We start from the raw sequence: 14856 nt of genomic DNA on the forward strand, positions 1-14856 counted from the left end.
GGCACAATGCTTTCCCAGCAGTCTGTGAACACTGCCAGGAACTCTATTAGACACTGGAAAGCCCTGAGCGCACGAGCACAGGGAGGAAGAGCCCTGATACCTGAGGTTTCTATGACGGTTTTGCATGTGCGTGCATGCACAGATGTGCTCGTCTGTGAGTGTGCATGTAGAGACCAGAGGTTGATGCCAGATAGTCTCTTGGCCTTATTTTTTTGAGACAGGGTCTCTCACTAAATCTGGAGCTCAAAAAATAGTGAGACTGGCTGGTCAGTGAGCTTCGGAGATTTGCCTTTCTCTGTGGCCTGCCCTGATCCCAACCCCCAGCACTGGGGTTATCCACAGTGCCCACCAAATTGCCTGGCCTTGTTTTTATATGGGTGCTGGGGATCACAACTCAGGTCCTGGTGATTGTGCAGAGGGCATATCCTGACTCAGCATGCCCCAAGGTGATCCCAGATCCCCAGAGAGGGCTGGGAATGTCGCAGCCTTTCTTGGAGAACTGGGCAGGAAGGTGTTGGGTGGAGAGCATCAGCAGGGAGCAACACAGGTAGATGTACAAAAATGGAAGTTCTCTGGGTTGTGGCTCTTCAAAGAGCCTCCTCTCTGCCCAAGGATTCGTCTCCTGTCTTCTGAAGCACTTTGTAAAGACACTGCCATGGCCTTGCCTCTCCTACAGACTGCATCTTGCCAGAAAACGAAAGTTCTCTGTGCACCATCCACAGCTGAGGGAGTTCTAGCCTAGTCTGCTTCAGAGGAGACTGGTTTTCGTTAGTTTGCCATTGCTATAATAAAATGTCTGAGGCTGGGGTCTATATAAAGAAAAGAGTTTACTTGGCACATAGTTTTGGAGGCTAGAAGTCTACAACTGGGCATCTCGAACCAGTCAAACTCTGGTGATGGTCTGTATTAGTTTGCTTCTCTGTTGCTGTGATAAACACCATGGCCAAAAGCAACTTGAGGAAGAAGGGATTGTATTTGTCGGACCCTTCCAACTGACAGTCCATTGTCTAAGGAAAGTCATGGCAGGACCTTAAGCAGGACCCTGGAGACAGGAACTGAAGCAGAGGCCCCAGAGGAGTGCTGCTTACTGGCAGCTTGCTTTTTTATATGACTCAGAACCACCTGGCTAGAGGTGACACTGCACATAGTGGCCTGGGTCCTCCCACACCCACCATGCTAAGAAATCCCCGCCAGACCTGCCCATCGGTCTGGCGGATAATTCCTCAACTGACATTTCCTTTTCCCAGGTATGCCTTGGTCAAAGTCAAGTTGATTAAACTATGACACAAGTTTGAAAGGTCAATGATACCATGTGGAAAGGGGAGAGGTCACACCAGAGGACAGGAAGCGCCATACTCAAGAACTAACCTGACTGCAGGACAGTTCTCACTGACCTATGACCTCCGACTCTGACTATGAACTCCATCTCTCAACCTTGGGACATTGGGGATCGAGCTTTCAACACAGAAACTCTTGGAGCATGTCCTCAAACCACGCTAAGCCAGAGCAACAGACTATGACACACAAACCAAGAAGAATGATAAGTGGGGACCTGCTGCGACCGCCTTGACCAGCAAGGAAGACGCGACACCAGGCTCTTCTTTCAGCGGTTTATTCAGGAACCTTGAACAATCTTCTGACTTCTGACCCCGGGGAAACCCGCTCACAGCCTTAAGTAATCACTGGGTAGCCAACCCTGATACGCCATGTGGGCACTACCAATAGGTCCAGGTGCGCGGAAGCAAGCCAGATTCTCAGCCTTAGCCAATTAAGGAGTTGTTTATCACAGAGAGTGCTCACCATCGGGAAGGCGGAGGGCGGAAGCCAGCGCCATATTTAAGGTGCGGCTGCACGCAGCTCTCTACAGGGACCAACATAATTTCAGGATTTAAGAAAACATTATTTATATGAAGTCTGGGAGAAAGAACATGTATTGAAATGGATTCTCATACAGACACTTTTGGAATAGGGGCTGTCACAGCACTGGGCTAGCTCCTTTTGTAAAGGGATGAGTAAAGTTTGTTATGAGGAATGGCAATGACTGTTGTTTTTGCTCTTTTAGGGGACCTGCCACCCAGACCCCAAATACATCAGTCACAGAGGCTTATTCTTAATTATAAATGACTGGCTTTACCTTGGCTGGTTGCTAGCCAGCTTTCCTTAAATTCTCCTGTCTACCCTTTGTCTCTGGGTTTTTCCCATTCTCTTACTTCTGTAAATCTTACTCTTACTCTGTGGCTTTCAGTGTAGCTGGGTGGCTGGCTCCTAGCTCGCTCACTCTCTCTCTCTCTCTCTCTCTCTCTTTATTCTCTCTGCTTGCCAGCCCCACCTATAATTTTTCCTGCCTTTCTATTGGCCGTTCAGTTCTTTATTAGATCACCAGGTGTTTTATGCAGCACAGTAATGCAGCTTCACAGCGTTCAACAAATGCAGCATAAACAAAAGTGACACACCTTAAAATATTCTACAACAAATGACCTCTGCAAAATGTGAAAATAGGGTTACAATAAAATAGTCTGTGATTCCCTGAGTCAACCATGTCTCTTCCTGTGGCTCTCTATCATCTGAACCCACCCCCAAATCTGAAAAAAATCAACTGTCATGTCAGACCTGGAGGGGGAAGACCAGCCAGTTCATGGGCACAGGATCAAAGGTCATCTGAAAGTCAAATGAGAACCTCTGCTACTTGACCTATCTCTCCTGACCTTGAAGGAGGAACCAGGACCTGAAGCATTGGGCCAGTACAGCCTAATTCTCTTGATGCTGTTGTGGGTATCAGGGAACTGTTTTCTGAATGCCAGCAGGCTACAGCCCAGATCGAGCTGTCTTAAATCCACCCTATTTCCAAGCCCAAGTCTCCACTAAATCCTTCACATTTCTTAACACCATCCATCAGTCTCCTCTGTTTAAATAAGCTGGAGTTGGATGCTGTTTTTTGCAACCTCTAAGCTGACTAGTCATTCTGCTGTGAGCATCTAATTAGTCCTGCTGGGGTTGGGTGGGAGAGGGGCATTACCCATTCTGGAAAGAAGTGGTGTTGGGGACTGAATATAACACAGCTCATGCACAACAAAATTCCCTTTATTGATATTTATCACAGTTACAAGGTCTCATCCAGCAGAAAGGACGATTTGCAGTAACAGAACTACACACAAAGACATAAGGATAAAATACACACATGTGCCAATCACCAACCCAGCTAGCCTCAACCAATCAAATTGAAGGAGTCTTCAATTTTGATCACCAGTGCTTCAGAAGAACAGCCGTATGCCCAGCTGAGGTTGGCCTCTGGGATCTTGAACATTCACAGACACAATATTCACCCTGGGAAGGATGGAACTCGTGAACACAGAGAGCAGACACTGAGAACCCTGAATGCCTGGGTCTCAGCAAGAGCCCACTCTGAGTCCCACACACTCCTCTGACCATGGAGGGCTCGGGCCTCAGATGTGCTGGGACAAGCTGATGGCAGAGGGATGTGTATGATGGAGCAGGTTAGCATATAGTCTAGGTCCAGTCATTCTTCAGGGTCCTCTCAGAATTTTAAGTTTTCTAAGAAAGGAAACATAAAAATACATCTTCCTACCCCCTTTCCTTTCTCATTCGAAGCCCTCTGGCCAGATTCCAACAAAGCCTACTGAAGCTCAGGGGCTCTGGATGGGTTATGTTTCCAAGTGGCCAGCAGAGAAAGTGCCTTAGCAGACTCCAAAGGTCACTCATGGCTAGAGCTAACTTAACTCCATTAGTAAACAAGGGGTTTGAGTACCTGTACTCTGCTAGTATTCATAAGTCTCAGAAAACTAATGGCTGTAAAAACACATCCAGATTAATAGCTAAGGAGATCTAGGAACCATGACTAAGTGCTCTGTTCTTGTGACCTACCAAGAGCAGAGGCCTCAGCTTAAAACCATACTCACACCGCTCTCTTCACAGGGCACACTGTGTGTTCACAGTCACCCTAATTTCCAAATTTCTCTAACCTCAGTAATGCCAATCTTTGCCTTCGGACAAAAGAGAAAGATGAGCTGACTCCCTTCCCTTCACGTCGGAGCCGTCCTGTGCCTCCCTGGAGGAAGCAGACCTGTTGAAGCTGGCTCAGCAGCTTCTGTGTTCATGATGCTTCTCTCCTGGCATTCTTGTGGACAGAGATCCACAATGAAAGAGCACAAGGAACTCTGGCGCCCTGCTCTAAGACCCTGGGCCAACGTGCTCAGGACTTGTGTCCCCAAGGCTGACTTCCAGTGGTGACCCCGAGGAGCTGAACTTGAGTCTAGTGAGAGAGACTGGAGGTGGGGCAGTAGGACTGCGTGGCCTTGACAATCCCACTGAAGAAAGATTCCTTCCACTCAGTGGCCCAAACACAAATCTACAGTTCTATGACAGCCTTGAGATTACAAAGAAAACCAGCTTTTCCCTCCAAAGCAAAATGAAAAGTCAAAGTATAATCAGAGCTGATCTGTAAGGAGATGGGGAGGAGAGAAAGGAACGGGGTTTTAATGTGAAGACAGAGGCTCATGGTCCTGCAGAAGCCTGGAATTTTCTTTCCTGGGGTCCGAAGGTTGTCAGAGCTAGCCAAGGCCCACATCCAGGGACATCATCACCACGAATCCTAGGATAGAGGCCCAGGATGCCAGCTTCCCGTTGCCACTAGAAGGGAAGGAGAGGAAGAAGGTAAGGCTTAACTGATGCTTCTCCAGGCTGATGCCCCTTCTGCAATACCCAACTGCAACAGGAAGTATTCTAACAGTGGCAACACAGGCCAAGTGAATGTTCTGTCCTAACCCCAGGCAATGCCCTCAGTATGCTGGTCCCATTATTTCCTGTGATTCTTGGGGCTGCCGTAGCACAGGGAAATCATTTGACCATGGCTCTCCAATTCATGCTTGAATAACAAAGCAGTGATCAGGAGGTGTCTCAGTTTGGGCTTCTGTTACTGCAATGAAATGCTGCTTTATTTGGTTTCACACTTTACCATTGTTATTCATCACTGAAGGGAGTTAGGACAGGTACTTGAAGGGGCAGGAACCTGGAGGTAGGAACTGATGCAGAGGCCATGGAGGGGTGCTGCTTACTGGCTTGCTCCTTGTGGCTTACTCAGCCTGCTTTCTTATAAAACCCAAGACCACCAGACCAGAGATGGTACTACCTACAATAGGGCTGGGCCCTCCCCCACTGATCACTAATTGAGAAAATGCCTTATAGCTGGATCTCATGGAGGCATTTCCTCAACTGAGGCTCCTTCCTCTCTGATGACCCTAGCTTGTGTCGAGCTGACACACAAAACCAGCCAGTACAAGAGGTCTGGGGAGATAGCTCACCAGTAAAGAGCACTTGCTTCTCTTGTAGAGGACCAAGATTCAGTATCCAGCATCCACAATTGCCTATGATTACAGTTCCAGGGATCTGACTTCTGGCTTCTATGGACACGGACACACACACACACACACACACACACACACACACACACACACCCACACACACCCCTTCTAAAAATTAGTGACTATTTCTTACGTTTTCTTCATGTGCATAGGGAGAGGGTATAGGCACATGTGTATATGGGTACAGGTACACATGTGTGCACATATATGTGGAGGTCACAGGTCAGTCTTGGGAGTCATTCCTCTGAAGACACTGTCTATTTGTTGCTTGTGACAGGGTCTCTTACTGGCCTGGGACTCACTGATTGGGCTAATCTGCCTACCCATGCAGCCCCAGGAATCCACCTGTCTCTACCTCCCCTGTGTGTGGATTACATTCACCATGCCTGGATTTTTATGTGGGTTCTGGAGACTGAACTCAGGTTCTCAAGCTTATGTGGCAAACACAGTGCTGACCAAGCCATCTCCCCAGCCCTGGTTACTATTCTTAAAGACATTGACCTGACATGATAAAGCAACTGCACAATTATTCTGTTATAAAAACCTGAATGAAATCATGCAAGGCCCCTACCCTGCCCACCATCCCCCTTGACAACTGGCCACCGCTCTCTTCATTCCCGCAGAGAGAGACAGAGAGACAGAGACAGAGACACAGAGACAGACAGAAACAGAGAGACAGAGTCAGAGTCTAAAGGCGCCTGTCTAGTTCATCAAGGGGCCAGGGACCCCTGCTTTATACCACTGTATGATGTCACCTTCCTTCTCTTTATTTCAGTTTTAACAAGCAGAGGAGGGACAGGAACAATTGTGGGAAGGGACGGAGGGATCTGGAGAATAAGGAAAGGAAAGAGAAAGGAAGAGAGGACAGATGTGAAGGGGGGGTGTGTCTCAGACTAGGCCTGGAGCAGGCGTGGACAGCTGGGCAAGCTCCCCACCTGATCTGGGCTTCGGGGATGATGTCGTCCATGACCACGTAGACCATGGCACCAGCAGCAAAGGCCAGTGCATAGGGCAGGACAGGCTCCGCCAGCACCACAGCAAAGGCTCCAAAGACCCCAGCCAAGGGCTCCACCATGCCACTCAGCTGTCCATACCTAAGGAGGAACAGAGACGCTGACCAATGCAGGGAGACACAAGCAGATGTGCCACCTGCCCAGACTGCTGATCCAACCCTAGAAAACAGATGTGTGTGGTGGGCATCTTGTCTGGCCATGTTCGTAGAAGCATGTCCCCCTCCTTGCCCAGTTCTCCCAGAAACAGTTATGGCGGCGTCATACCCCTTATTTCCTTTGGCTCTTTAAGTTGCCTATGCTGTGATTGGACAGTGACAATTTGATTGGGACATAATTTGCATCCCATGTAACATTCACTGTGGAGCCAATTGTTTTTAGTTTATTTACAAGGTTAAGTGAACATCACCATCAATTCCAACATCTTTATCACCCTAAAAGGAGCCAATGGCCATTAGCTGCTATGTCCTATTTCCTCCTCCTCCTTGCAGTCCCTGTCACTATGAGTCTCTCCACCTTTTTTCCCTCTATATGTTTGCTGCCTCTGGATATTTTCTACAAACAGAATCATATATGGTTTGGGGGCGTTGAGGGTGGCTGATTTCTCCTAGCATAATGTTTTCAAGATGTATCCTTGCTGTAGCATATAGCATGTTTGGAGCATGCTGTAGCATGTTTGGAGTGTGTGTTATGTGTGATGTGGTGCATGTGTGTTATGTGCACATAAGCACCCACCTGTGAGGAGGCCAGAGGAGAAGGGGGGGTGCCTGCTCGATTACTCTCTGTTCTATTCCCCTGAGACAGGCTTCTCACCGAAGCTAAGCAGGGAGTCAACATCCCCAGTGAGCATCCTGTGCCTGAACCTCCTATCTCCACAATACTGGGGTTGCAAGCACACATGGTCACACCTAGCTTCTTAGAGGAGTGCTGGGGATTGCAATCTGATCACATGCTTCTATAGCAAGTCTCCTCTCCACTGAGCTATCATCCCATCCTATGTAGAATTTATCTTTCTAAGAATGAATAAAAGTCACTGTCTGGCTGGATGTGCCATCTCTCTGCTCATCTTTGATGCCTGTGTTGAATGACAGGACACTGATTAGGAATGGTCTCGGTGTATCCCAAGGACAGCTGTGGGAGGCACGTTCAGGGGTTTAGGCTGTCACTGTGTCCGAGATAGGCCTACCTGGACATTTGTGTATTGACTACATGTTCTCTACTCCCCACCCTCAGAACCACCATCTTGGCCTAAGGTGAGATTTCTCCTTTTAAGGAAGTCCTTTATTTGAGCTAGGAAGAGGAGGTGTCCACTGCTTCAGAACAGATGAGCTCTGTTTGAAAGAGCAGCACAGATGAGTGAGCACCGAGGATGGCAAAGGCAAGCGGAAGCCTCCTGATGCCGTACAGCACCAACAAGCAGAGGGTTGGGCCCCTTTCTTCAAGTGGGTGCTTGGGAAGATGCACAGCCTCTGAGCTTTGGTCCTTCCATCTGTGTCACGGGGGTGAGAGACATCGCCCACATCCAGCCTCCCCAGAAAGGAGGGCAACTTGTGTGAGATCTCAGCCGCTCTCTGCCAGAGGCAGAAGTGGGCACCGGGAGACCCTCCATTTGCTGTGGAATCTTTTAAAGTAGATACCGCGTCCTGGCTCCTTATGTTTTCACAAACAGATAAGCAGGACAGACAGCTCTCTGGTTCATCCGCCCCCTCCCTATGGCCTTGTTGTTTCTGGGAAATGTAGCGTTGACATCAAGCCCGGACTAGAGTTTGAGAAGGAGAACAAAGCTTCACTTCCCGATCTTGGTGCTAACCACAAATCTCTCCATCTCCTCCCTCCTTTCTCCCTGGTGCCCCCACTCTTAGAAGTGACAGGTGTGGCTTTGGCAGGTTATGAAAATCTCTAAGGCCACTCACCTCCTCTCTCTCAAATCCTCTATTTGAGGGTCTCTAACAATGGAGAAAGGGATCTGCAGAGGGTGGAAACGCGATCACTTAAGTACTTGTGCAAACTTGCAAGTCACAGGACCTTACACAATGGAAGGCGTTTTAAAACTGTCCCATTAGCAGTCTGCCTCAGTGCTGTGACCTTATGTGGTAGAGCGGTGATTGTTTCAGCAGAGACATGTGGGGGGCCCGTGTCCCAATTGGAGGACATATGAGAAAAGCTATTGCAAGGACACGCTGGGCCAGGTGGTGGCCAGGTGAGCCTCAGCTGTGGAGATTGTGACATTCAGAGGAGACATATGCTGGGGGAAGTGGCTAGTGCTGATGGCCGTGGGTTGCTTTCCACAGAAGCCTTGGGAAGGGACACAGCCACTCAAACCGGTAAAGGTCAAAGGTTAAGAGATGAGCTGATGTCTTGGGGTCTCTACTGTGTGTACAACATTCACCCACATTTGTAGTGTTCTTCTAGAAGCCTCACAATGGCTTCCAACATGAGCTTGACCTTGCAAAACAGAATTCACACCAGGTAGCTTACAGCCTACACCACTCTCTTCTGAGCCAACAGCCGGTACACTCACCAGAAAGCTCTCCAGGTAGAGAAGCCAGCTCCACGCAGAGGTAGGCTGACAGCCAGGCCCTCAGGGAAATTCTGGATCCCAATTCCAATGGCCAAATTCCTGCAAAACAGGAAGGCAGAGTCCTACTTAGCTTGACTATTTAACATGTCCTAGAGTCATCTGAGAGAGGCACTGTTAGGTCAGACCAGCCTGGGCAATGTCTTTGGGGGACAGTCTCGATTATTAGTTGAATAGGAGGGCCCAGTCCACTCTGGGCAGCACTATTCCCTAGGCAGATAGTCATGGGCTATATAAAGAAAGCTAGCTAAGGGTGAGCCTTCGAGCAAATCAGCAAGCAGAGTTCCTCCATAGTCCTGCTTCAAGTTCCTGATGGATTTTCTCTCCTGACTTCCCTCAGTGATAGAATGTAGTCTGTAAGCCAAAATAAGCCATCTTCTCCCCTAAATTACTCTTGGTCATAGTGTTTGAATCATAGCAACAGAAATTAGAGTAACATGCAAAAAGTCTTGTCTAGAATCATGTTCTATGTTTTGTTTTGTTTTTTAAGAAAATGGCCCCCATAGGGAGTGGCATTATTAAGAGATATGGCCTTGTTGGAGGAAGTGTGTCATTGTGGTCCTGAGTGGGCACTGCGGTCTCCTATGCTCAATCTATGTCCAGTGCCACAGTTCACTTCCTGTTGCCTGTGTATCGAGATGTAGAATTCTCAGTTCCTTCTCCAGCACCATGTCTGTCTACATGTCACCATGTCCCACCGTGATGATAATGGACTGAACCTCTGAAACTGTAAGCCAGCCCCAATTAAATGTTTTCCTTGATAAGAGTTGCTGTGGTCATGGTTTCTCTTCACAGCAATAGAAACCCTATTAGACATGTACTCATCAAAAAAGGGGCCCTTGTCAAGGCCTCCTTTGGTGCTAAGTTGCCAGACATGGATCTGTAGGTAAAGGAAGAAAGAAGGCCCACATGTAGGTGGCATCACAGGAGGGAGTGACATCTTGCTGTCCTCCTGTCCTGAGTCTTTTGTCATGTTCTGTCTCCAGTATGCCACAGTGTGTCAGAGAACATGCTGGCTCCAACTCAGGATGGTCCAAGTTTGCTATACAAGTCTGTGTCAATCATTGGACTTTTACACATGTGTGTCTAATGCACAACATGGGGATAACGATGTGTCACAGGTCAGCCTAACAATGCCTGAAAAGTTGTTAACACAGGGAGATGGTCTGTGCACTTGGGTTTCTGTTTCCTGTAGTGCAGAGATGGGTGTGTCTCATTTTATCCAGAAGGGACATCAGAACCATCACAAGGAAGGAAATACACAGAATGAAGGTGACACTGGTGTGGCTCCAGGCTCAGGTTTCCCATGACTCTCGCTGCATTTCTCTGGGCTTGGGTGGTGGTCACTGTGAGAGCCTCTGGTCTTCTGCCTCTGCAAGAGCCTAGGGGTTGTGTTGTGCACCTGAGTCAGATCCTAGGGACCTGTCTATGAGAGGCAGCTGTGTACAGAAGCCAGAGACTAGATCACAGCAAAGGGAGAATGGGAATGAGGTAGGCACACGGGCAATCCATAACTGATCAAGAGAGACAAGGCACACACATGATTATAATTTATAATGCACACACATGAATCCTCATGCCAACTTGCAATGTAAGGAGAGATGCCACAGGAGGGAACGGGGCCAGTCTGAGGGCAACAGAAAGGCAATTTGAAACTACCTCCCTGGACAAGACTTGACCTTGGTTAGACTTGTCTAGGGACAGCACCTCCATGGACCATTTCAGGGAGTCTCTTAGAAAAAGACCAACCATACCAGAACTGAACTCATAAACATTTAGTTAGTATGCGCTCTATTTAATTAACTCATGCATTTGAATACTTGGTCCTCATTTGGGAAGGATTAGGAAGTGTGGTCTTCTTGGAGGAGGTATCACTGGGGGCAGGCTTTGAGGCTTCAAAAGACTAGTGCCATTTCCAGTGTGCTCTCTGCCTCCTCCTTTTGGTTTGAGATCTGAGCTCTCAGCTGTTCCTTTACTTTCCTGTCACGGACTCTGACCCTCTAAAACCATAAGCTTAACCGAACATTTCCTTTGATTAGTTGCCTTGGTCATGGTTATCTCAGAAATAAAAAAGAAACTTATATAGAAGTTTTGTTGATTTCTGATCATGATAGAGGACCCAACTACAGTTTGTTCTAGAAGCTGCTTCTACCAGTTTTATGTCCAGGCGTGGGGAACACTGGGCATACATTTCTGTGGAAGAAACAAACCTTAAGAACAAGTTCCTGCCAATGTTCCAGCATTCTTCACACTGTCTTCTCCATAGCTATTGGCAGCACCCTTTACATTCAACACCATTCAGTGGCTCATGGTCAAATAAGACCAGCTTTCTTGGCCTTTCGCAGACCCCAACACCAAGGATTTTTTCCCAAAAAGATCAACCTAGGGCAGTGGTTCTCAACTTTCCAAATGCTGCAACCCTTTAATACAGTTCCTCATGTAGTGGTGACCCCCCCCCACCACCACCATAAAATTGTTTCCTTGCAGCCAGGCAGCGGTGGCACATGCCTTTGATCCCAGCACTCAGGAGGCAGAGCCAGGAGTATCTCTGTGAGTTTGAGGTCAGCCTGGTCTACAGAGCAAGATCCAGGACAGGTACCAAAACTACACGGAGAAACCTTGTCTCAAAAACCCACCCCCCCCCCCAAAAAAAAGAAAAAGGAAAAAAGAAAAAAATTATTTCCTTGCTACTTCATTACTGTATTTTTGCTACTGTTATAAATTGTAATGTAAATATCTGATATGTGCCCCCCCCCCTTTAGGGTCACAACCCACATGCTGAGAACGACTGGCCTAGGGTCAAACTAGGTCCTATGTCTCTTCTCTGATGCAGAGGCAGAGCTTGGAGGCTGGCTTGTAGTCCACTGTTAGTATCTACCCTTCCAGATACCCATGCAGGAGCATGACCTACCCTAGGAGTGAACATGGAGCCACCATCCCAGTGTCACCAGCACGTCCCAGGTGATGCTTCCTGTCCAAAGTCCTGCCATCCACTAGTCAGGCTGGGGAAGTCTCCTCCACATCCTGCCTCGGAGCTGAGCCCTGATAAGTAGGACAGAAACCCCATTCTTCCATCCCTGGCAAGACTCATTGTCAATGCCCTGCCCTAGTCCTGGCACACGGTTTCTAGTCACACCCCAAGATCCTGCCAGGTCTTTCTCTGCAGGGTACTGCTTTGCCATGTGATCAGGAAGTCTATTCTGAACATTCCTGGGCTCCTGAGACCATGGCGTGGGCTCAGACTACAGCCTCTTTGCCTTCCCTCCTTCACATGCAGCCTTCTAAATTCAGGTCTCCTTTATATAAGCACATATATTCACACACACAAGGCCAGCTGTGTTCCCATTCCCAGCTGTACATCATGTTTATTTCTCATTTCTCTACCAAAATGTCTAACATAGACACAGGAAGGAAGGAAGGAAGGAAGGAAGGAAGGAAGGAAGGAAGGAAGGAAGGAAGGATGGATTTCCTTAAACTCACAGTTTCAGAAAGTTTAGTCTGTGGTCACGTGATCCCATCATGTCTGAATCATAGTGAGACCGAGTATCATGGCAGGGAGCACATGGCTGAGCTGTTCACATGACATCAAAGAAGTAGAGAGACACAGAGGAAGGTCCTGGGACAAGAGACAACATCCAAGGACATGTCTCTAGTGATCATTTCTAACTAGGTCCCACCCCTGTGAGTGTCCATCAGCTCACCCAAATGCCACTGAATTATGAATCCATCAATAATGTAAAGACAAGGTCAGCGCCATTACAGTCTGATCACATGTCAACAACTGGGTTGATCAGCTGGGGGCAAAGCCTTCAGTGCATGAGTCTTTAGCAAACACTCCATATCCAAAGCACAGCAGATGCCAGATGGGCAGGGAAGGGGTCTCTTTTTCATCACCAGCATCAGCCCTGGATATGACCTGGTCTACAGCTCTCAGAACCAGTTCTCCATTCCAGGCACCAGGGAGCGTCACCAGAGGCCTTGCCTGGGACACTCTGCAGACTCTGACGAGTTACGGGACCTGTGCCTGCAAAGTCTGAAGAAGATGCTATGGCTGTGGATCAACATCAGCAGAGGTGGGAAGATGGAGGTAGTGAGTGGTTGAGCCCACCTCCATTGCAGAGCCTGCTTTCCGCTGTCTTGATTCCCAACACAGACTGGGAGCCATGGACACCAGGGGCTGCTGTGAGTGCATGGAGACTCTGCAGACTGGGTGTCCATTCTACATAGAATCTGATGTGGGAGGTCCTGGAGGGGATTCCAGGGAACAAGGGCAGGACCAACGAAGCAGCTGTGGCCACAGTGGTGGGATTCCTGAGCTACCAGAAGCAGGGGGCTAATAAATACCTGAGGGGATGGAGGGACTCAGTTGTCAGGGAGGGTCTTCGGGGATGAACTCTGAGCCTACTCCTAGACGTGCTGGCAGAGATGGGAGAATGTGAGGAGAAGAATGTGCCTAATCAGACTGATGGCTTAGAGGAGGCCCCCACCCCAGTCCTACTGTATAGCCAGCCACCCACGATCTCTGACCTAACCAACACTCTACAAAGGCATTCCTGGGCCTGCAGGCCTGGCTGACCTCCTACACTACAGCTTGGGGAAGGGAAAGCTGAGACAAGAGGTTTCCTTTCCAGGACCTACTACAAAATTTCAAGCAATATTCAAAAGGGGGCGGGGCGGACAAAATGGAGCGGGGCATCGGACGGGATGGCACACAAACCACACCCTTCAGAGCCCAGCAAAGTTGCTGTTGCTGGGTTTTATTTCTCCTGCTCTCCAAAACCAAAACTCAATTACTATCCCACATGAATATGGGGACAGCAGTGTCCCTTCCCTGAGCAGCCATGTCTTCTAGTGACGAGTCACCAGGGCCTGGCTGGGCAGTATGAGAGAGAGGACCTGGCCAGAGGGCCAGGAAAAGGCTTACAGGATAGGGTATCACGGGAGGCCAGGGCAGGTAAGTGGCTCCCAGGGAGCCAGGCTGCAACTGCAGGGGCAGGAGCAGTCCCAAGGAGGCCGCTGCTGGGAAAGGTGAGCCAAGGGTCTGTGTGGGAGGGCTGCCTCTCAGAGGAGCTGACTTTGGCTTCAGTGCCCAAACTTCTGCTTTCCTTTTCCTGGAGAGTCAGATTTGCCAGGGCAGACCAGACCCAGAGAAATGACTTCTTGCAACCCAGCCTTGGGGGGTTCAAAAATTTGGCTTGTTTTAAAATTAATTTCACATTATATTGGAGAGAAAGGGAGAGAGAGAGAGAGAGAGAGAGAGAGAGAGAGAGAGAGAGAGAGAGAGTGAGAGAATGAATGAATGAGTTCAGCTACAGCCCTGGAACAAAAAAAAAAAGGGTAAGCAAGAAAACAACAGCATAGTCTACTCCTTGGCCTGGGGGTGGAGGTGAGCAGCGGGGCTGATGGAACCACAGGCCAGTGTGTGTTGTCAATGCCCAGGCATCAGAGTTTCCTGAGCACTCACAACTTTCCTAGTGGGAATCTGGATATTCCAGAGCTAAGGGGTTTTCAGGGATGGAGGTCTTGGCAGCACCAAACTCCAGACTGCCCCAGGACACTCTGGGGTGAGTTGGTTACCCTGGAAGGGTAGGTAACAGAGACAAGTTCCAGGAGAGGACTTTTACCTTGGAAGGGGAACAGATATTTAAAAAAGAAAAGGCTGAGGATGTAGCTCACTTGGGACCCAGCATGCAGAAGGCCCTGGGTTTGATCCCCAGCACCAAACAAGTCTGATTAATAAATGTCCATAATCCTAGCACTTAGGGGGATCAAAAGTTCAAGGTCTTTCTCAGCTCCATAACAAGTTTGAGGCCAGCCCAGGCTACCTCCCACAACAGCTCCCTAAAACTTTCACCAGCCTGGGGATGTCAGCACAATTCTTGTAGGCTCC

At 48.7% G+C, this 14856-nt stretch overlaps 1 protein-coding gene across 3 annotated transcripts in view; it reads right to left on the minus strand.

The window, feature by feature from the left end:
- Window positions 1-3060: 3060 nt before the first annotated feature.
- Slc39a11 (solute carrier family 39 member 11) overlaps window positions 3061-14856 on the minus strand; it is a 410909-nt gene continuing 399113 nt past the window's right edge. For all 3 annotated transcript variants that reach the window (XM_036196367.1, XM_036196368.1, XM_036196366.1), the window contains exons 8-10: window positions 8910-9008; window positions 6314-6472; window positions 3061-4647 (exon numbers count right to left, since the gene is read on the minus strand). In XM_036196367.1, coding sequence (XP_036052260.1) covers window positions 4569-4647; window positions 6314-6472; window positions 8910-9008 — 337 coding nt within the window. In that variant the 3' untranslated portion in view covers window positions 3061-4568. The remainder of the gene's footprint in view (window positions 4648-6313; window positions 6473-8909; window positions 9009-14856) is intronic.

Source organism: Onychomys torridus, chromosome 8 (genome assembly GCF_903995425.1).
Source record: "Onychomys torridus chromosome 8, mOncTor1.1, whole genome shotgun sequence".
NCBI classification, from domain to species: Eukaryota; Metazoa; Chordata; class Mammalia; order Rodentia; family Cricetidae; genus Onychomys; species Onychomys torridus.